Source organism: Stomoxys calcitrans, chromosome 4 (genome assembly GCF_963082655.1).
Source record: "Stomoxys calcitrans chromosome 4, idStoCalc2.1, whole genome shotgun sequence".
Lineage (NCBI taxonomy): Eukaryota > Metazoa > Arthropoda > Insecta > Diptera > Muscidae > Stomoxys > Stomoxys calcitrans.
In genome coordinates, this window is record NC_081555.1 from 71,962,750 (window position 1) to 71,987,018 (window position 24,269).

Sequence of the window (24,269 nt, forward strand, 5' to 3'; positions counted from 1 at the left end):
TTTCTTATATTCTATGCCACTTGATGTATATGGAACTAATTTTGCGGTTGGCCGTATAATTATAAATCCACAGATATCAAAAATTGGCCTCTTCGAAAAATTGGATCTACAAAATGGGGCACAGCAGAATGACAATGACAAAAAATTGTTGCAACACGTTTATGCCCAACATCATAGGAAAAAGGGTAATCTTATTCATTCATTCCGTTTGTAAAGGTCCGAAATATCGATCCGCGATATTTTGTTTACCTTGAAATTTGAAGTTGCTCGCGACATGTCCGCCTGTCACAATCACCATAGGGTTCAAACAAATTTAGATATCTGTCACACAAAATACAGCCTCGATTCAACATTAATTAGATGTCGCGCTGTATAATCGGATCATAAATTTAACTTCTTAAAGTCCTAAAAATTTTAATTTTTACCCAGTTTTAAACTCACCCCTTTAGAATGGGGGTTTCCGTTTGTAACACCTCGAAATACTGATCTGCGATTCCATAAAGTATATATATATATACTTGATTGTCTTGGCATACCAAGTCGATCTAGCCATGACTGTCCGTCTGTCTGTCGGGTCGCAATAGCAGTCGAATGAATACATTTGCATAGATACTTCTTATTGATGTAAATCCTTGGGGATTGCAAATGGGTCATATTGGTTTAGATTTGGATATAGCTCAGATAAAAATGGGTATTCGACTTGACTACATGGGCTCCTATTAGAGGCACTTATTATCCGATTTGGCTAAAATTTTGCATGTTATATATTTTTGTGACTTGTGGCCAGCATCTTACCACAGTGTAGTTCAAATCGGTCTATAACCTGATATAGCTAATTTTTAAGTCGATCTTCCGATTTGAAATCTTCAGCCCCTGCAAGCTGCAATTGTTATCCGATTAAACTTTCAGCGAACAGGTTGGTACGGTTAATGAAGCCGCTAAGATGAACAAGTTTCTCAAAAATCAAAAACCCATGTCCAAGTTGAAACGTTAGTAAATTTTCCACAGGATACGCGGGACTCTTGGACACATCGGAATATTGGAATAATGAGGTTGATCGAAGGCTTATCACAATGGTAAAGGAAGCCGCGAGGAGCTTCCAATCACTTAAGTCACCCGGACCTGATGGAATATTTCAGGCATTACTACGAAAGGAGGTCGACTATCTGGCGTCCCATTGGCCACTATTTTCATAGCTTGTCTAGATCTTGTATATACTTCTCTAAAACTTGCATATAATTCGAAAACCTGGCAGGAGGCAAGGGTGCTATTTATACCCAAGCCCGGCAAGGCAAGTTATGCGACACCAAAGGCGTTCGGACCTATTTGCTTTCAGTCCTTTTTACTCAAAACCATGGAACATATTGTGGATACGATGATAAAGAGTAGGACATCCACCGAACTGCTTAAATAAAAACATCATGCCTATGTCAAGGGAAGGTCGGTGAAGACTGCCCTGCACGAAGTTGTCCATAAAACAGAAGAATCCTTTGATGACACATTGGCGGTATGCATTGACATAGAGAGTGTTTTCAGCAACGTGCGGACCGACACACTGATCTAATCCTTGGAGCAGTACCGGCTGGACCTGGTCCTTAGAGAGTGGATGAACCATACGCTAAGGAGCAGGTGAATATATTGTGGGTCCCATGACATAATTATAAGAGAAAAAGTGGCATTTTATCGCCACCTATGGGCTGGCACCATAAAAAACCTTATACAAATGCTGACTTAGGAGGCATTTTAACCCGTCAAAATGGGGCTTGAATCCGAGGATAGTCCACTGGCTCTACAGGAGCGTGATTAGACCAATACTAACATACGACTCAGTAGTTTGGTGCACTGCGATGGGCAAGGATAATACAACAGGTTTAGAAAACATGTTGTCTTGGCCCACTAGGATTCTGGACACTATTCTAGATATCCTACCCATTGACATTCAGATTAAGTGTGAGGTAGCCATTGCGGCTATGAGACTTAAAGCGATGGGAAAATGTATAGAGGATAGGAGCAGCTCATACTATCGCGGTGTAATCGAGGTGACGATAGGAAACCTGGATGGAATAGAAGAGGAGGTCAGTATATCAAGGAGGTCAGTATAGCTTTTGTTTTCATAACGGGACACATAGGACTACGAGCTCACTTATGAAAAAATGGTACATCAAGTGATAACATGTATACGGCATGCGGGGAGGATGATGAGACGTTGAAGCTTGTCTAATGTCATTGCCCGATTTTCCCGGCTAAAAGACACCGGCACTTAGGTGGGGACACTATACCAGTCATGAACCAACTTAGGGTCATGGTATGAAAAGCAATTAAGGATTTTGTAAGTAGCACGGAAATCCTAACATAGATTTTCTTTTTTCGAGGTTGCTTTATTATTTAGAACGCATAACAAATCGAATACTGACTAAAGTGTATGTCCATAGTGGTATGGGGGGATTAATATCCCCACCCTCTTTTCAACTTAAACTAACCTATCCGATTTGGCTGCAATTTGGCAAGTAATGTTCTATTATGACTTGGAACATCAGTGACAAGATTGGCCTAAATCAGTGTTTGGCCTTATATACCGATCTCCCGATTTGACATTTTAAGCCCCTGGAAGTCGCAATTGTTTTCCGAATTGACTGGGATTTTGAACTTAGTGTTCTGTTTGACTTCCAACATCTGTGCCAGGTACCACCGTGGCGCATGTCCGCATATGAAGCCGAACGCCTGGGTTCAAATTCTAGCATGATAATAAGAAAAATGTTCAGCGGTGGTTATCCCCTTACTAATGCTGGCTACATTTGTGAGGTATCCTGCTATGTTAAATCTTCTCTACCAAGCGGTGACAATATGAGACACGCCGATCGGACTCGGCATAGAAAAGGAGGCCCCTTATCATGAAGCTCAACATAAATCGGACTGCACTAATTGATATGAGAGAAGAATTTAGTAGTAGCTCTGATATAAACTAGCCTCCTGATTTGAGATCTTGAGCCCCCGGAAGTCGCAGTTGTTGCTCCTTTATATACCGATCTCCCGATTAGTTTTCTATTGCCCCAAGAAACTAAAATTTTTGGTTGAATTGGCAGAAATTTTTTACGTATTTTTTGGCTTCTACATTCCTTTGATGCCTGAAGTGCATATTTTTGGTATTTTAATGAAAAAATGAGGTCAGAATATATTTTTTGTTTTTTAAGGACACTTATCTGCAAAATTAAAAAACAATTAAAAAGGCATTAAGTTTGGCCAGGCCGAACTTTGAATACCCACCACCTCAGGTATGTATTTTAGACACATTTCGATAAAATCCGGTGACAATTAACCATTTAGGAACCCGTAGCAGCTGCATCAAATTATGGTCTAGGCCGAACCCAGTACGAACGTCGAAGGTCTTAGGCAACTGTTTGTTCAAAAATGCAGCAAAATCTGGTAATAAATAAGCCATTTATAGGTGAAAGACAATAAATTAGGAGATCGGCCTATATGACAGCTATATCCAAATATCGTCCGATCTGAACCATGCTCTGTAATGACGACGAAAGGCGTACCACAGCTTTCGGTGCCAGATTTCAGCTAAATCGGGTTTTAAATGCCTTAGACCTTACATTGGGAGATCGGTCTATATGGAGGCTGTATCAAGATATTTTCTGATCTGGACCATATTCCATACGCTTGTCGAGGGCCCTAAGATAACTCGCTGTGTCAAATTTCAGCAGAATCGGATGATAAATACGGTTCTATGGGTCTTAGACCTTAAATCGGAATATTGATCTGTATGGGGACTATATCAAAATATTGTCCGAAGAGAACCATATTCGATACAGATATTGAGGGTACTAAAACGACTCACTGTGCCGAGCAACCCCTGTGCAGAGAAATTGGATAATATACGCGCCTTGTATGGCCCCAAGCCCTTAAATCGGGAGATCGGTATATATAGCAGCTATATCCATATATTGACTGATCTGTACCATATTCGACATGAATGTTGAGGGACCTTACAAAACCCCCAGTGCCGAATTTCAACAAAATCGGACAATAAATGCCTCTTTTATGGGCCTAATAAAATTTATCTGGAGATCGGTCTATATAAGAGCTATATCATGATGTAGTCCGATATAGCCCATCTTCAAGCTTAATCTGCCTATGGACAATAAAAAGAATGTGTGTAAAGTTTCAGCTCAATGTCTTCATTTTTAAAGATTGTAGCATGTTTACAGCAGACATACATACAGACATAGCTAGGTCATCTTAGAATTTTACGATCTATACATACTTTATAGGATCGGAAATGGATATATCGATGTGTTACAAACGGAATGACAAAATTAATATATCGCCGACCTTCGGTGATGGGAAAAAAAAAATATTTACACATCGAGATTTGTTCTTTTGCTGCACAATTTTCAGTTAGAATTTTCTTTTATAATTTGAATAGAAATTGGATTAAATTTAGTTATACCTCCCATATGGGAGAATATGAATCACCAGATGTTCCCTTATACAGCTGAAGCTGAAGTGCATTTATCAATCAATCTTCTCGAAACTATACCCGATTTAGCACCGAAAATCTCCTTTGACTCTCACTACACATAACATCGTAGTTAACCGATTAGATATGGCTGCTATCTTAAAACTGCCGGATTCTCAGCTGCGCGTACAATATTCTAAAAATGGGTTCGAACTATAGGCCTACGCTTGTGTTGAAGTTTGCTTTGAATGTTAACTATCCGACACAGCAGCAAGAAGCATCTACACAATATTTATGAATTGAAAATTTTCACGTGGATATAAAAAGGAAAAGAGTAAAACTTACATGATTGCTATACTGCAAAACAACATCTGTGCTGCGTGTCGATGAAGCGGATGCCGAACGAGAATGTGAGCCACTGTCCCTCGAGCGGGAGCGTCCAATCATATACTTGTGCTGATTCTTGCGCGCATCCTCCCTCACCAAATAGATGTCCTCATAGTCATGATCATGGGAGGAATTTGTATGTGGTTGCTGCTGCGGTTGCTTCTGTGGATTGTTGTCATTTTGTTTGTTGTTCTTGTGATTGTTTTGATGAGTCAATAGGTTATTGGCGCCGGAGTTGGTGTTGTTGTTGTTGTTCGAATTTGCATTATTCGTATTATTGTTGGCCTTGTTGTTCAACACCTGTGTTTGGCTGTAGTTCTTGTGATTGTTATTATTGTTGTTGTTGCTGCTACCACTGCTATTGTGCTGTTGATTATGATGTTGTTGCTGCTGTTGTGGGTGTTGCTGTGGTAGATTGTTGTGACGATTGAAGCTGTGATTACGATGCGGCTGAATCTTGGGAGAACTCAAGCTAGAGGGTATTGAGACGGACTCATCGGAGCCACTACCCGCTCCACTCGAACTGGAATGCACATCTGCCTGTATGGTTAGTGCATTGGAACTGGGCGTCGAGTTGTTGGACGAGTTCTGTTTGGGCTTTTGATGATGATGCTGTCTTTGAGGATTTGAATGTTTGACACTGCTTGAATCGGAATCGAATAGATCGCGTACCCGATTGTAAATCACCTCTTGTGGGTCATGCAGGAAAAATGAATCCCCAGAGAGACTTCCGTTGGGCGAGGGAGGCGTATAGATGCCATTCATGCGCATGGGATTAACATAGAGGCCATCATTGTTGGGCACCAACGACCCGTTGTACAGCTTGTCCGAGGAAGAGCGTGAATGCTGGGATTGGGGAGTGTAAATGGATTCACTTGCCTTGCTGCGTGCGCCCACCGTTGATGGCGGATGCAGATAGAATGGCTCCTGGTCAGAGCTCATGGTCGAAGATGTTTTCGACTTGATGGTGTTGCTGCGACTGGTCTGCTTGCTGCTCATGGAATTGTTGCAACTGCCATGAGAACTGTGACCCATTGCAGAGCCATTACCACCGTTTTGATGATGATGTTGCTGCTGCTGCTGTGCATGACGGCTCGACGATGTTGATTTGCCATGTTTTGCTGCAGCATTCTTTTCTCGTCCATTGTAGTCCACTGATGTTCCATGTTGCACCAGCACGTTCAGACACTTGAGGTGAGCGAATTGTATGTTGAGCATTTCCATGATGATGGTTCAGTTTGGATGGATTGTGCGAAGAAAATCAAATAGAACAAGTTTTTAGTTTATTGATAGCGTTTTGAAAGTAACCAGCTCTCACTTGAATGTGGTTTGAGCTCGAGCTTGTATTGAATTGAAATGAATGTGCGCATGCGCAACAAGTGCTTTGGCTGTTTTTTAGTTATGACCTACCTCAACTTGTTGATTTTCTGCTGCATCATTTATGGGTGATTTACCATATTTGTCCAGTGATAATTTAGCACCGTGACTAAGAAGCCATCGTACCACTGAAAGATGACCACGTGAGGCTGCAAAGTGTAATGGTGTTGCTCCATCGCCATCGCGTAAGTTGGGATCGACTCCCTGGTCTTGTACCTTTGAGGATATAAGGGGAGAGAAATAGTTTAAGTAAATGGAATTTGCCAACAATTAAGAAATGATGTTTTTCAGTGCTCAACTCGTACTAAATGTTATGACAATTAGGCTTAAAAATAAATCATATATGACTATAATAACCAATAAAGAAATTCTCTTTTAGAGGGGATGCATTTCAAATTCCACATACTGAAAAGGGCGGTTAAAGTCTGGCACCCGCTTGGTTGACTTCTTAAATCTTTAGATTTAATTGAAACAGGAAAGTCATGCAAACATATTCTTCTTATATAGGGTAGCCCACGAAATAGTTGTTTAACCTCTCGGTTTTCCTCTAAATAATCAGTTAGTTAAGGTTATGTTGAAAAGAGAGAGCGGATATTAATCCGCCCATGGCACTATGGACATTAGGGTGATGACTTTTGTTAAAAATTGGATAAAATCTTACATTTAAGGTGATTGGATGAAAAAAACTTCTAGCACAATATGATTTTAAATTTTTATTTCGGTATTTTGGGGAATTTTTTGAAGTCACTGTAAGCAGTTCCACGTTGTAATTAGAGAGGATGACTCTTAGTGGGAGGTTGTCCTTGTTTCGGCATAAGTAATATAAGTCTTGCATAACTTTGATCGCACGCTAGCAGCCCTGGCTGCTCCGGACAATGTTGATTGGAGATTCATCTGTTTTATAGTGTGTCTTCATGAATTTGAGAGCTTTTTGGTAGTCATTCAGAGCTTCAGATAGTTCTTCAACATTTTCATCGTGAAACAATTGACTACTGAATAAATGATCAGCCCATGAGTAAGAAATGAAAGAACAGCTTTTGGGCAACCTATTCCGGGTTTCAGGCATAAGAATAAACGCAAGAAGAGCTAGAATGGCACGAGAGTTCCAGCTTGTATTGCAGATGTTTGGCAAAGTTCAAACAAACTTCACAAAAGGGAATTCAATTCTCTCAGTCAAGTGACGGAAGACGCGAGTGAAGTGAAAGAGAAATTTCATATCGTCTCTCAAGCCGGCTGTTTCCTTAATCTGAGTTTAACCATTTCTGAAGGCTGCTTTCAATTCATCATGGGGTTGGGATTTCAACGCCCTCAGCGAAAAGCTGGTGGCAGTCCGTTGCTACTCCATGGGACTACAGTTTTGAGCTTGTAACAAGGCGTTTTGCTATTCCTGTTGGATTACGCTTCCATTTTCTCGTTGATGTTGCATTTTAATCCTTCCAAGAACTATCTGTACTGTACACAGACGCATTTGATACGTCTGTGCTACTTTCGGAACAATCAAGTATCGCAGAAACAGTCAAGTTAGGCAGAAACAGTCGCTTCCATTGCACTCTTTCGCTTGGTATTGGCACCAGCTGGTTTTCCACTGGAATAGGCGACGTTCCATTAAGAATTACCACGTTGGATCTTGTTGATGGTGCTTGAAACTGGGGCCGAATTACCGCATACGTGATCAAATGTGCATTCGTATCGAATGAAACCTCATCTAGTATTTAATGGACGTTATACCACTTTTATAGACATTTTAATAAATTTTTTTTTACAAATTATAATCGATTGCGATCTTAATTCAAAAATCTTCCTTTAATTTGACACATTCACGTATGCGGTAATTCGGTTCCTGGTCTAGGTTCTTTGTCCAGGTTTCCTTTTTCTTCACCGTGTTAAAAGAGTTCTTCTTGAATGACATGTTGTATTGTATTCAATAACTTGAATGTGCAATGCCTTACCGTTATTTAGGTTGGACTGAGCTTTTCGAATGACACAAATCTTTCAATGAACACCTAATTTTACTACGTATTTTTCAATATTTTACTAACAGGTGCTTATGAATGGGCGAATTTTATTTACGGTGGCTATATATCTGAGTTAGCACGTGTACGTTGCAAATTTTTCAAAACTTCCAAATTAATGATGTGGTTTCTGTAACAAAACCATTCCCCATAGGTCGCCAACGGTTAAAACACACATCAATAAAAACTTAACTTCCTTTTCCTTTTTAAATTGAATGAAAACGGAGTGGCATTAATAAAAACCCCAAAGGGCAATTCAGAATAAATTTATAAGAGTTTATTAGTTTCCTTCCACAGTCATATGAATGACATAACCTTACTAATTTTTTTGTTTGTTTTAAAATCTGAGAATCATGAAAACGTCTATGGTTTATCCAAAGATGATTCCAAATGAGGTGCCTTCACTTAACTGTTAACAAAAACTAAGCATATTAAGCAATTTTTGCGACCAATATATAATTTTTTTTAATAGGTTATGTGGCTTTTCGCGAAAGTTATTGTACAAGACTTCACATAATTATCTGTTTTGGATTTGCACGATTTTAAAAATAAGAATTTAAATTTTTTTCCAAAAATATAATTTCAATGCTTGTGCATGACCTTTTGATCTTTTTTAATAGTTAAATGAAAAAAAAAAACGTCATTTTAGTCATTAACACGCAAAAGATCCTTCACCCGTGCAACAGGAAATAATTTTTAGAAAAAAACTTTTTTTTGACATAATTGACATACACCACTTTTCCAGTAATCGGCTTGTTGTGCGCTCTAAATTCTAAAAAGTTACCTCGAAAAAGAAAATCTAAGTAACCAATTCCTATGTTTGAACCGTTGAGTGGAGCGGACGTATTGTTATTTCACTCCGCAAAAATTTCCTGTAACTCGTAATGGGTCATTATTTTTGGAAGAAATATTGAAGTCGCTCAAGGATAGCTGCGATAGAGGTATCCATTAGGCGGTTGATGATCTGCGTCTGTTTCCAGTGGAGCGGCAGATCTAGAGCCCGGGAGTAGGTTTAGAATGGGCTCCAAAGATCCAATGGGCTCTGCTACTGAATCTTCGATTGGTGGAGTGGCTCCTCCAAGCTCCACTAGCCGACAGACGACTGGTCAGCAGTGGCTTTTGACGAAGACACATGGTTAGATTCTTAAGGACAAGGCCGAACCTATTCTTTCTTCGCATGCCTATAATTTGCCTAGGCCATCGGCCTTCCCGGCGAACAAACATGCTCTTTAAGAGGTTGGAATAAAACAAGACGCATCGCTCTCAGGTTTATTGAGAGGCTTGGTACGAATAACTCTATGACTCTCACTAATAGGGAGAGATACTCTCTAAATTGGGCGCGGGAATTCGCTGCACCCAAAGAATATACGCGTAGATTCGAAATCCGCAGTCAGCCAAAAGGTTGCGGTCACCTGGAGGGCATTCCATGCCTAAAATAACTCAGGAGACGACTCAGCAGTTGTTGCTGAACACTTGCCTGAAGAACTATCGACCACATCGCTAAAGTCTGGCGGATTGCAGAAGACTGAAAATCCCTCCACCACAATTGAGACATGAGGGGATGGCATCGAAACGGGACCCGACGAGCCCTGTGCGGGTGGGTTACAAAGTTGGACTGGGCTCAAGGTGTGTGCCAGCGGGGAAGCTCGGAACTCAGAAAATACTTCGACTGCAGCAGTTAGTGAAGTATCTCAGGAGAAATCGCCCACACTGCAAGTGCCCAGTGTCCTGATGGAGAGTGGTTCCACAGCTTTCTCACCTAGATGCCTATGGAAGCTCATCATGAAAAGTTCTAACGAATCTTGTAAGGGTGAACTCCAGAGTCAGAAGATGAGGCTAACACAACAGTGGTGAAAGTTCTTAATCCTGACTATGGTTCGGTTTCTACAAATAAATCTCCACCATTGTAAGGCCGCTTCGACGGCACTAAAGGTCCTCCTGATGGCAGGGGGATTTGACGTGGTTCTTATCCTGGAACCATGGGTGTGTGGAGAAATGGTTCGTGGGCTAAGAATTCCGGGATTTTAACTTCTCAAGGGGTACGGGGAATGGGAGACAAGGAGCCTGTATTCTTGCAAAGAGTTGTCTAAATGTTTTTCTTCTTCCGTCGCTAAGTACTGAGATTTAGTAGTAGCCAGCCTTGAAATAAATAAGTCTCATTCCTGGATGGCTTCCCCATATATATCACACGATTTAGAGTTGCCGCCTTCAAACATTAAGACGCTGGTTTAAGCCGATTCTGTAGGGAAGAGAAGCCTCATTGTAGGAAGTGATGCACATCACCAGATATGGGGAAGTTCGGATGTTAACGAAAGGGGTGAGCTGCTTATCGAATATATTATAAGTTGCAATCTGGCGATTTGTAATAAAGGGGATAAACCGACCTTTATTACCAGGAACAGGCTGGAGGTACTAGATATTACCTTAGTGTCGGAAGTGGAAGAATATGCGACTGGAAAGTGTTGGATGACCACAGCTTTTCTGATCATTGTTATATTAGTTTCAGTCTTGGAGAAAATTTTGAAGAAGTGGTCCCTCGGCTAAACAGAAAAAAGGCGGTTTGGGATAAATTTCGGCACAAATTCTGCACGTCTATCCCTTCTAGACCAGAAGAAGAAGTGACAACTTCGGAGGATATAGACATAGTGGTCAAGCGGATCACGAAGGACCTGAATGACTCGCTTGTGTCAGCATGCCCTAGTGCCAAGCCAAGAGGCAAATAGCGACTGCTATGGTGGACCCCAGAGCTGGTTGGCCTAAGGAAGGACTGCAGAAAACTCTTCAACAGAGGAAAAACCACAAGAGCACCACACGATTGGGACATCTATAAGGCTGAGCTGAGAAAATATAAGGGGAGCTTAGAAAGGCTCAGAACAAATCCTGGGTAGAATTCTGCAGCTCTGTGGAGTATACATCTGTGGCCTCTAGGCTAAGGAAGATTCTGTCCTCGAGACCAATTACGGTGGGGTATATCCAGAAGTCAGAGAATCTATCTAGTGAGGAGACACTAGAACTACACATTGATACACATTTCCCGGGAAATTCTTTAACGGACAACGTGGCGCCAGAAGAGGTTGTCACTGGTATGCATTCGTCGGAGGCTATTAGGGAAAATGTGTCTGAGCCGAAAATCTTTTGGGCGATAAGAAATTTCGACTCCTTTAAGTCGCCAGGCCCTGATGATGTGTCACCGTGTATTGTCTCACCTACTTTGGAATGAAGCCATTAACAAAAAGGCGTAAAAGTGGTATGCTGATGACGTGGCAATTGCGGTTAGGGGAAGTTTCCCAGCAATCTAAGCGATATATTTCAGGAAACTCTACGTGCAACAGCGAAGTGGGCTAACGAAGTTGGTCTAGGTATAAATCCGTGGAAGACAGAAGTAGTGCCTACAGTGTCTCTATGGTAGTAGAGAATGTTCCATTTACAGAAAGCACAAAAAACCTGGGTGTTTTGAAAGGCAATTCTTCCCCTATGGCATAAGTTGGGGATTTAGGCCGCATGTCATGCATTGGGTATATACTGCAGTTGTCAGACCTGTAACGCTATATGGTGTTGTGGTCTGGTAGACGGCGGTTCAAAAGTCCACCTACTGCTCAATACTTAACCGGATCTTTGTGGATCACAGCCGCACTGAAGACGACACTATCTGATGCACTGAATTTAATCTTATGCCTCTGGACATTGTGGCTACCCAAATTGCAGCGACCATTGCCGTGAGGTTAAGGGAGCTTTCTCATTGGTCATGTGGCGGCTTCAGACACTGTGTTATCCTTATAATATCTGAAGTTCCAGGCAGTGTGGATTACACCCTACCTGAGCCACTTTTTGATACAAATTTCTGTACCACTATTCCTGATAGAACCGATTGGAACTACGATATCCCTGGTAACAGAAGTTACATTGACTTCTGTACGGATGGTTCCAAACTAAACGACCAGGTGGGCTTCATTGAGGTTATCCGACCACTGCAGTGTGTATCAAGTAGATATCCTTTCAATTAAGGCATAAATATCATCTCAGACAGCCAGGCAGCCATTAAATCCCAGGAGAACGTTTTTCTGAACACAAAAATGGGCCTCAACTATCGCAGATCTCTCAACGAGATGGCTGAACAGTTCAAAATTCACCTGTTCTGGGTGCCGGGCCACAGAGATATCCCAGGGAATTGTAAAGCGGATGAGCTTGCGTGACTAGGAACTACCATACATATTCCAGGGATACTGGAATCTGTGGATATGTCTCTAGCGACATGTAAGATACGTTTTCAGGACCAGGACCGAAGGACAACGAATGATAGATGGTCACAAAGAGGGGGCTGTGAGCATTCCACAACTATTGGGTTGCCCAAAAAGTAATTGCGGATTTTTCATATAGTCGGCGTTGACAAATTTTTTCACAGCTTGTGACTCTGTAATTGCATTCTTTCTTCTGTCGGTTATCAACTGTTACTTTTAGCTTGCTTTAGAAAAAAAAGTGTAAAAAAGTATATTTATTTCTAAGTTTTATTAAAAATGCATTTACTTTCTTTTAAAAAATCCGCAATTACTTTTTGGGCAACCCAATATATGGCCTAATCTAGACTTGAAGAGGTCTACTGCTTTGCTGTCATTGGCTAGAACTGACGTCTCAGTCATTGCGTCCGCCATTACAGATCACTGTGCAATCGGAAGATTATCGATGATATTGTGAATTCAACCGAGGTCGTAGTTCACTCCAAGGCGAATTTCGTGAAGGTCGTCCAAAATCAGCTGTTGTTCCAAAAACCATTGATGCTGTTCGCCAACTGATATTGCAAGATCGTCATGTGACCTATCGTGAGATTGAGACAATCTTAGGCATTAGTGGGACCAGCATACATTTAATATAGCATGAACATTTGACCGTCAAAAAAATTTGTTCGCGTCGGATCTCACATAATTTGTCAATCGCTCAAAAAAAGGCTCGTGTCGATTGGTCGAAAGAAATGCTCCAAAAATACGAAACAACTGCATTATTGAGCACTCAAAACATCGATTTGATGAGTCGTCCGCCGTATAGTCCTGACTTGGCACCGAATGACTTCTTTTTATTCTTCTTTTTATTCCCGTCATCGTTTTTCGACATCTGAAGAAGCGGTTGATGCATTCAGAATGCATGTTTTGGAGATAACGCAATCAGAGTGGCAATAGGCCTTCGACAATTGGTTCAATCGCATGCAAAAGTGTATAGATCATAAGGGGGAATATTTTGAAAACAATTAAGTGATTTTCGATGATTAATATTTGTTCTTCTATTCTATAATTCCGAAATATAAAATGCAACCCTCGTACATTTGCCGCACCAATTTTTCACATGTGAGCTCGTAGTGGTATGTGTCCCATTATGATACCAAAAGCTATACTGACCTCCTTCTTATTTCCTTTCAGTAATAGCATCGTCCTCTCCCGATTCGGATCATAGGATTTTCGCCGTCTTACCGACAGTTTCGCAGTTCCACAGTGTTACATGCCTTCGTCGCCCACGCCAATACATCGGACTGCGATAATGCGGAAGGCTTCGTGTAAACCAAGTTTATTGACGGCAGTTCTCTGGCCTTCACTACCAAATCGTCTGCCCTTTCATTCACCCTTACTCCGTTATGGCCCGGCACCCAAACGATGCGGATTGTGCCATCCTAAGGGAAGGCGTTAATATCCTTCTTACACTGCAAGACTGTTCGTGACCTTTTACTGTCCGCAAAGATGTTCACACTCGACATTAGTACCACAGGGGTAACTGCCAAATCAATGGTTGGCCAACTTATTTATTAGTTGACAACACAGAAAGGAATTTTTCGACACTTTTTATACCCTCCACCATAGGTTGGAGTATACTAATTTCGTCATTCTGTTTGTAACTCCTCGAAATATTTATCTCAGACCCCATATAGTATATATATTCTTGATCATCATGACATTTTATGTCGATCTAGCCATGTCAGTCCGTCTGTCGAAAGCACTCTAACTTTCGAAGGAATAAAGCTAGCCTTTTGAAATTTTGCACAAATACTTCTTAAAGGTGTAGGTCGTTTGGGATTGTAAATGGGCCATATCGGTCCATGTTTTGATATAGCTGCTATATAAACCGATCGTGGGTCTTGACTTCTTGAGCCAATAGAGGGCGCAATTTTAGTTCGTTTTTTTGGTATCACTTCCAACAACTCTGCTAAGTATGGTTCAAATCGATCAATTTCCTGATATAGCTGCCACATAAACCGATCTTGAATCTTGACTTCTTGAGCCACTAGAGGACGCAATTCTATCCGATTTGGCTGACATTTTGCACGAGATGTTTTGTTATGATTTTCAACAACTGTGCAAGTATGGGTGAAATCGGTGCATAACCTGATATAGCTGTCATATAATTCGATTTGGGGTCTCGACTTCTTAAGCCTTTAGAGAGCGCAAATCCTATCCGATTTGGCTGAAATTTTGCACGACTTTTTACGTTATGACTTTCAACAACTGTGCAATTTATGGGTCAAAAAGGTTCATAATCTGATATAGCTGCAGTCTGTCTGTCGAAAGCACGCTAACTTCCGAAGGAGTAAAGCTAGCCGCTTGAAATTTTGCACAAATACTTCTTATTAGTGTAGGTCGGTTGGTATTGTAAATGGGCCATATCGGTCCATGTTTTGATATAGCTGCCATATAAACCGATCTTGGGTCTTGACTTCTTGAGCCTCTAGAGTGCGCAATTCTTATCCGATTGGAATGACATTTTGCACGACGTGTTTTGTTATGATATCCAACAACTGTGCCTAGTATGGTTCAAATCGGTCCATAACCTGATATAGCTGCAGTATTTCGTTATGATATCCAACAACTGTGCCTAGTATGGTTGAAATCGGTCGATAACCTGATATAGCTGTCATATAAACAGATCTGGGGATTTGACTTCTTGAGCTTCTAGAGGGCGCAATTCCTATCCGATTTGGCTGAAATTTTGCATGACGTATTTTAATTTTACTTTCAACAACTGTGTCAAATAAGGTTCAAATCGGTTCATTACCTGATATAGCTGCCATATAAACCGATCTGGGATCTTGACTTCTTGACCCTAGAGGTCGCAATTATTATCCGATATGCCTGAAATTTTGTACGACGGATCCTCTCATGACCATCAACAAACGTGTTTATTATGGTCTGAATCGGTCTATAGCCCGATACAGATCCCATATAAATCGTTCTCTCTATTTTACTTCGTGAGCCCCAATGGGCGCAATTCTTATACGAATTGGCTGAAATTTTACACAGGTCTCCAACATATAATTTAATTTTGGTCCGAACCGGATTTGACCGCAATTGCTTATGAGTGGCGTTTTTTTTTGTTTTTTTGCCTTTTGGATTTCTAGTATAAAATTCTGAGTGCGAGGTAAAGAAATGGTGAAACATCCAAAACCACGCTAAGTTGTCGAAATATTCTTATTTTTGTTATACTCATAACCGGCTGAACCCATTTTATTGAAATTTTTACAAGTTGTGTAAAGTGATACCATGGTCCAAATATGGTTATTAATTAGTTTGTATTTTGACCCTTTGACCCACCACCATAGGTTGGGGGAATCTAGTCATTCCATTTGTTATACCTCGAAATATTGATCTGCGAACCATAAAGTTTATATATTCTTGATCGTTTTGACATTTTAAGTCGATCTATCAACAACAAAACTATCAAAGTAACAATTTGGTCATACCTGGTCGTTTTTACAGAAACACCGTAGCATCATCACTATGTTTTGATAAAATGTTTCTGATCCGTTGTGCTATTTAAGGTGTAGGTTGTCTCTTCATTGCCCCCATTCTGTTATCTATAACACCGCCATTGACGAAATGGATGTAGGCAAACACGACGAATCATTGAAGCGAACAAATTTACAATCGTGCAAATGAGTAGCATGACGTTTATTAATAGGTTTCATGAGAGTGTTCCGAGGGCTGTTGCAGAGTCGATTTGAGTCTGACTTTGTATTAACATCCCGTTTTTTAGTGGAAAGTAAATTAAAAAAAGCACCGCGTGCAGTTCTCTTGTTCCTACCGTTATACCAACCAGATCGCTTTAAAAAGCCCAAAGACTTGCGATGCTGCATTTGCTAAATCAGACAAGTTCTCAAAGAAATAACAACCAAAAGTGGAACTCTTTTTGATTTTTTGACGTCCTCACAGCTTCTGCCGGCACACAGAATAGGTACCGGGCCACAGAAATGATCTCCCGATTTAAGGTCTTGGACCACAAAAGCGCACTTTTTATCCGATTTCGTTGAAATTTGATATAATGAGTTGTGTTAAGCCCCTCGACATGAGGAGCCTATATTTGGATATATCTGTCATATATACTGATCTCTTGATTCAAGTCTAGGGACCATAAATAGCGCATTTATTATGAAATTTTGATGAAATTTGGCACAATGATTGTTTTGGGCTCCTCAGCATCCGTGCCAGTTATGGTCCAAATCCGTCTATACTTACTTACTAAATGTTTCTTAATTGGCCATTACGAATACGTATTCCTCTAGCGGAACATAGCGCAGATTTCCAAGCGGCCAGATATTCGGCGCTCTCCACTTGGTCACTCCAACTTTGTTTTGGTCTTCCACTTTTGCGTATTCTATTATGGTCAACTTCATAAGACTTCTTTGCTGGAGCTTCTTCATCCATTCTGACAACATGACCGTTGTATTAGCTACGTTTAACTATGCTATAGTCGCCATACAGCTAGTGGTTTATACGACGGCCATATTCTCCATCAACGCGGACTGGTCCATATATTTTACGAAGGATTTTTCTCTCAAAACCCTTCAAGTACCGCCTAACCTGCTTTAGTGAGCAGTGATGCTTCGGACCCATCCAATAGCACTGGTAGTATTAATGTCTTGTATAGTGTAACTCTCGTCAGTCGAGAGGTGACTTTGTTCCTCAGTTGCTTAATCAATCCAAAGTAGCATCTGTTCGCCAATATTATGCTCCGATTTTATCAAAAACTAATATCATTTGTTTAGCATACGGCGGTGCTGAGGTAGATAAAGTTGCTTTTTCCGGTGACCCACCCATAATACGTCGGCATAGCCGCCGAGTTGCAAAAGTTTTCTTGTGAGTTGTATGTCATGCCCATTCACACCGGCTTCTCGTATAATCTTCTCCAGCCGGATATTGAAGATCCCACGATGTCTTCTGTCGGATATTAATCCGCCCTATGCCACAATGGACATACACCTAAGCCAATAATCGGCTTGTTGTGCGCTTTAAAAACTAAGAAGTAACCTCGAAAAAAAAGCCTCTGGCCTTCACCGCTAAAACGTCTGCTCTTTCATTCCCTTTAACTCCGTTATGGCCCGGCATACAACCGATGCGGATTGTGCAGTCCTCAGAGAAGGCGTTAATCTCCTTCTTAAACAGCGAGACTGTTCACTTCACTGTGCCCTTTTGACAATTTTACTGTCCGTAAAGATGTTCACATTCGACGTCCTGCCGCTGGCAGCAGTGCCTCGCACTCGACCTCAAGTGTGATCTGAGGTATCCCATCGGAAACCTCTCACCTTTCTTCTACGTTTCCTATCATCGCCTCGATTATACCGCGATGGTATGAGCTGCTTGATCGCCTTGAGTCTCATGGCCGCAGTGGCTACCTCACACTCAATCTGTATGTCAATGGGTCGGATATTTAGAATAGTGTGGTCCTCATCGCTCCGCCTATGCGAAGACAACATGATCTCTGAACCTGTTGTATGGTCCTTATGTCGCACTTTTTCTCCATAGCAGCCCACCAAACTACTGAGGCGTAAGTAGAGCGTAATTAGACCTGTATAGCGTTATTAGACCAATACTGACTTACCCCTGAGACCCCAGAGTCTAGCGCAGTCATATGCCTTATTCAAAATCTTTTCGGCCCTTCCGCATAGCTTAGCGCCCTTCCGCATAGCTAGCGCAGTCATATGCCTTATTCAAAATCTTTTCGGCCCTTCCGCATAGCTGGTTCGGATCCTTACCCCTAATAAGTATAATAACATCGTCTGCAGACGGGTTTAAATCCCTCCTCAGTCTGGATCCGTAATAGATATGGTGCTCATCCAAAGGAGTGGCGATAAAATGCCCTTGTGGCGTGCCTTGTGTCCATTTCTCTCTAATAATTATGTAATGGTACCCGAAATTTATCCACCTGTTCCATAGCATATGGTTTATCCCGTTTCTAAGGAACCGGTCCACCCGGTACGGGACATTGTATGCTGAGGTTCCAATCATAGGGTATACGTTCTTCTAGCCAGATTGCGCAAATAAGCAGATGCATACGCCTTATCAGCGTGTCGCTTTCGGTCTTCAACTGTTCAGCGGGCAACCCATCGTCTCTTGCTGCTTTTTTGTTTTTCAGTCGGGTTACTGCTACGTGAACCTCGTTCTGACTGCATGATAAACATTTTATATCATCATCATGGATTGGTGCTGCGGTAAACTGATGGTTACCATAATCAGAAACCAGCTGATGGCAAAAGTGTTATTTCCACAACGTCAGTACACCATCTGTATCAGTTACCAGATTTCCTTCTTTGCCTCTATAGGAGGATGTGTCTGTACCAAAGCCTTCGGTTTGGTGTTTAATTCTCTGGTAGAATTTCCGGACTTCATTCTGGCTCCTGAGCATTCGCACATATTCCCGCCTTCCCATTTCCTTCTTCGTCTTGCGGAAGAGACGTTTTTCCTTTCTCCATTCCTCCCGATACCTCTCTTTCAGCTGGCGCGTTGCCACTGACTGTAATGTTGCCCTGTATGCCGCATTCTTGGCTTCAGAAGCTTTTGTGGCACTCCTGGTCGTACCGTCGGTTCCTTGCGGGAGGGTTTAGGTACAGATGTTGCAGCTCTTTCCATATAGTGAGCGATGTTTTGCCATTGCGCTGCTAAGTTTTGGTGATAGGGAGTGCTTTCTTCAAGCATTTGGGTCAGCCGAGTGCAGATGCTGTTGTCACCTGTTGTGTTTGCAGCTTTTCGATGTCCAGCTGTCGTGCAATGTCAGATAGTATGTTTCTCGCCACACTAAAACGAGTGCGAACCTTTTCTGCAACAAGGTAATGATCCGAATCGATGTTCGCCCATCGGATCGATCGTACATCTAACACGCTTGTTGAATGCCTTCCATCTATCACAATATGATATACAATACTTGGTTTCTCGTGTTTTAGTCGGGTGGCAGCCATGTTGCCGTGTGAATCCTTCGATGTTGGAATCTGGTGCTGCTTATCATTATGTTCTTTTGCGCGGCGAAGTCTATTAGTCTTAATCCATTTTCGGATATTTTTTCGTGTAGGCTTAATTTTCCGATTGTTGAGCCAAAAAAATGTTTCCCCTATTTTCGTATTAAAATCTCCCAGAACGATATCTTATCGTGGGCACGACAGCTGTTCGTCCTTGTCTTCTGTCGGGGCATGGGCGCAAATAAGGCCAATGCTGAAGAATTAGGCCTTTATGCGGGTTGTGGCTAGCCTGTCGTCCACCGGAGTAAACCTGGAGACAAGGTGAATCAGTCTCCGACTAACTATAAAACCACAGCCAAATGCATGCCTTGTTTCATGGCAGCTTTAATATAGGGCGTCACCTCTCGATGTTGCTGTGATGACGTATGGCGGTAATGTATGCCCTGTATTTCTCCAATATATCCGCCAGTTCGTACACTGCGGCCCTCTCAATAAGAGTGCGGATATTCGAAGTGCAGATACGCATATCATGGTGCTTAAAACGTTTGCGGGGGTCGTCAACATAAGGAGGGATCCGTTTTTAATCTTCTTCGTTTTTTATACCCTTCACCATTGGATGGGGGTATACTAATTTCGTCATTCCGTTTGGAACACATCAAAATATTGATCTGAGACCCAACTAAGCATATATATTCTCGGTCGTCTGTCTGTCTGTCAAAATCACGCTAACTTTCGAAGAAGTAAAGCTAGCACTTGAAATTTATCACAAATGCTTCCTACTAGTGTAGGTCGGTTGGAATTGTAAATGGGCCATATCGGTCCATGTTTTGATATAGCTCCGATCTCGCGATTATACTTCTTGAGCCTCTAGAGAGCGTAATTCTTATCCTATTTGACTAAAATTTTGTATAAAGTGTTTTGTTATGACTTCCAACAAATGTGTTAAGTGTGGTCAAAATCGGTTTGTAACTTGATATATCTGCCATATAAACCAATCTCGGATCTTGACTTTTTAAGCTTCTGAAGCGCGCAATAATTATCCGATTTGGCTAAAATTTGGCATGAAGTCTTTAAAGTCAACTTCTCCTATGACCTTTAACGTGGGAGCTATAATCTATAGGTTCCAAATAAACCCATCTGCAGGTATTACTTTTAGAAACCCTACAGGGAGCAATTATTTTTCGATTTGGCTGACATTTTGCACAATGACTTATGGTCTCCAACAACCAAACCAAGTACGGTCCGAAACGGTCCATAACCTGATATAGCTCCAATTGCAATCGTTGCTTGGTTTCCAACATCACCGAATTTCCCCTATATTTGGATATAGCTGCTCTATATATACCGATCTCTCGATTTAAGTCCAGAGGTGATAAAAAGTATCCTTATTACTCGATTTGCCTGCATTTTTGCGTACGATGAATTATAATAGACCTCTACACATCCTAAATATGGTGTAGATCGGACATAGCTACCATATAGACTTATCACTTGTTTTATAATCTAGGACAAAAAATTGTGTTAGAACCCCTGGCGAGTTTGGTCTAGATCGGACCATATTTCAAAGTAGTTGCCAAAATTTCAGAATTGGTGCATTTTTAACCGGACTTGACGTAATGAGTTTAATACGTATATCCTAGGTGGTGGGTATCCAAAGTTTGGCCCGGCCGATCTTAATGCGTTTTTGGTTGTTTCTCCTAAATTTGGCTATTTTTTACCAAGAACTCCTGGTAGCACTGTGTGTCGGCAAAATTTGTCTCAGCGGGGCTGTAAACATTCAGTGAATGCTCGTACTCGTTTTCATGAGAACAGACGCGATCAATATTCCTTTAAGCCTAAGTCTACTAAGACCTAATTTTCCTCTCCTCTCAATTGTTGTGGAAACAATTAAATACTGTCTCAATATAAATACTACTTAGACTTGGTATTTACAGAAAGAAGTATTTGTTTTTTTATACCCACTAGTGATACTATTCTAGTGATTCCGTTTGTAACACTTCGAAATATTGATCTAAGACACCATAAAGTAAATATATTTTTGATCGTCTCGACATTCTGATTCAAACTAGCCATATCCGTCCGTCTGACAGTCGAAATCACGATAGCGGTTAAACGCGCAGAGGTAGTCGCTTGAAATTTTGCACAGATACTTTATGTTAATGTAGGTCGTTGGGGATTGCAAAAAGGTTCAGATTTGGATATAGCTCCCATATAAACCGATCACCCGATTTGACTTCTTGAACCCATGGAAGCCACAATTTGTGTTCGATTTGGCCGAAATTTTGCACAAGTACGGTTTAAATCGGTCAAGAACTTGATATAGCTCCCATATAAACCGATCTCTCTTTTTGACTTCTTGAGCCCCTGGATGCTATATTTACCATCCGATTGAGCTGAAAATTTGCAAATTATGTTCTGTTATGACCTCCAACAACTGTGCCAAGTACGGTTTAAATCGGTCATGAACCTGATAAAGCTGCCATGTAAACCGATCTCCCGATTTGACTTCTTGAGCCCCTGTAAGCCTCTATTTTCAACCGATTTGGCTGAAATTTTGCACAGGGTGTTCTGTTACGATTTCTAACTACTGTGCATAGTACGGTCCAAATCGGTTTATATCCTGATATAGCTCCCATATAAACTTCTTGAGTCCATAGAAGCCGCAATGTTCCGATTTGGCTGAAATTTTCCACATAGCGTTCTGTGATGACTCCCAACAACTGTGCCAAATACGATTCAAATCGGTTAAAAATATTATTTAGTTCCCTTATAAACCGATCTCCCGATTTGACTTCTTGAGCCCTTACAAGCCGCGATTTTTATCCGATTTGGCTGAAATTTTCAATATATAAAGCAGGGTCCATGGTGGTGGGTTTCAAAGATTCGGCCCGGCCCAACTTAGACGCTTTAAATTGTTTTTTTTTTTTTGTAATTCTTTATTTAGGCTCAAATGACTTTACCCTAATGTACGACACAAAGAAGTCTCATCGAAGCTTCTTGTAATGACGAAGATGATAATGTAGCACAATTTAGAAAGGTGATTTTCTACATGCTTCTTTTTTTCTTCAGACATCACACTATGCTGACGTCGGCGAATCTTCACAAATAGAAAATCGAAAACTAAATGATTATTTCACTCTCTGCTTTATGGGTCACTACGTCGATCTCATTTCCAGAGAAGCAGTAAGTGGGCAAGTATGTAGGTGACCATTTACACAGCCATTCATTATGCAGTTGATGAAGAGGAGGAGGAGGTGGATCAGGAAGGAGGGCTCTTTGTTTATCAACAATTATGATTGCTTCATAAAATGTTTTGTCATCTCTTCATTAAATCACATCTCAGCTTCTATTGAGCTTAACAAAAAGTTGGAAATTGTTGATTGAGAGCTTGTCATTGATTGCAAAAATCTCCATGAATTGCATCATGACAAAGTGGGCAACGGATGCATAGTCTGTGAGCTGATGTCTTTGCATGGTAAATTAATTTGGGTTTTTATGACAATCTGCAATTCCATTCATTGATTGGACTCAATGTATTTGCTGTGAGCTTTTTAATATTCTTCGGTATTTCCTTTTTTAAAAGGTTGTTAATTTATTGTTAAGTGATTAACAAATACATAATGGCTAACAATGGAACCTTTGTTGAAAATATTTAAAAAAGAAATGTTGAGGAAGTATTTGTCATAATTTGGTGAAAAAGTTGTTCCACTTTGCAATACAAAACATCGCCCATTTGATAAGGAAGCAAAATTAAACAAAGTTGAATTTAAAAAAAACCAAAAGCTCTCCCCTTTGGGATATAAATGAAAGATAAATAAAAAAACAAAACAGACCTAGGAATTTGGAGTAAATTTTGTACAAATGTTAATTTATTATAACTTGCGTTAAAAGCTCACAAATTGTTACACTGAGAGAATATTTAGTAGATTTTGGGACTAAGGTGCGAATTTTATATCCAAATTTGAGACCAATGGGGCACCAAATGGGCACTATAATATAACGGAATCTTTCTGGCTAGCAGTTAATACATTTGAGTTGCCTGTATGTCAGGGATATAAGTGTTTACCCTGCTTAGGTTTTACCCATTTTCTCAAGACAATATGCAATTGGGCCTTTAATTAGGTTAGGTTTAAGTGACAGTCTGTCTTCAAACTCATTTAGTTGTTTTCGTCCATTGTGATACCACAGAAAGGAAAATGCCTTATAGTTCCTACCGCTGAACCATCCAGGTCGCTCTTAAAAGCTCATCAACTTCCGAATGTTATATACACCAAACCCGTTTCTTAAAGAAATGAGAACTTGAAGTGCAACTCCTTCCTACTACGAGCGCAGGACACACATACAGCAGATGTTTTGTGCTCTCTTCTTTCTCAACGTACTTCCTCAGGACACTGGATACTTGCCGTCTAGACGATTCCTCCTTAGATGATTCACCAGCTGCTGCCGTCGAAGTACCTTTTGAGTTCCGTTCTTCCCGCTGGCGCACACTTTGAGCCTAATCTAACTGGTTGACCCAACTACACAATGCATGCATTTGCATTGCAGTCCGCTAGACATTGGACACTGAAGGACTATAAGATACAAATATTTGCCTTCTTTGATTTCAGTTAGTGTGAGAACAATTCCAAAACAAATGTTCAATTAATGTTAAAACTTTTTCCGTAATATACCAACAATCAACCAATATTAATAATAATAATAATATTCAAGAGCGGGTTAAATGCTTTTAACTCCAAACGCTTCGAGCGCTTCCTTTCAAGCAAATTAGATACCACCATCATTATCAACGTCATCATCATCGTCAATAACATTATCAATTTCCTTG

The 24,269-nt window shown here is 40.9% G+C and overlaps 2 protein-coding genes across 10 annotated transcripts in view; both read right to left on the reverse strand.

The window, feature by feature from the left end:
- Positions 1 to 24,269, reverse strand: part of LOC106092154 (uncharacterized) — a 432,693-nt gene that overhangs the window by 143,583 nt on the left and 264,841 nt on the right. The gene's annotated exons all lie outside the window — the stretch shown is intronic.
- LOC106083818 (putative uncharacterized protein DDB_G0289263) overlaps positions 1 to 24,269 on the reverse strand; it is a 255,441-nt gene that overhangs the window by 59,302 nt on the left and 171,870 nt on the right. For all 9 annotated transcript variants that reach the window (XM_059368263.1, XM_059368261.1, XM_059368262.1 and 6 more), the window contains 2 exons: positions 6,263 to 6,445; positions 4,811 to 6,040 (listed from right to left, as the gene is read on the reverse strand). In XM_059368263.1, coding sequence (XP_059224246.1) covers positions 4,811 to 6,040; positions 6,263 to 6,445 — 1,413 coding nt within the window. The remainder of the gene's footprint in view (positions 1 to 4,810; positions 6,041 to 6,262; positions 6,446 to 24,269) is intronic.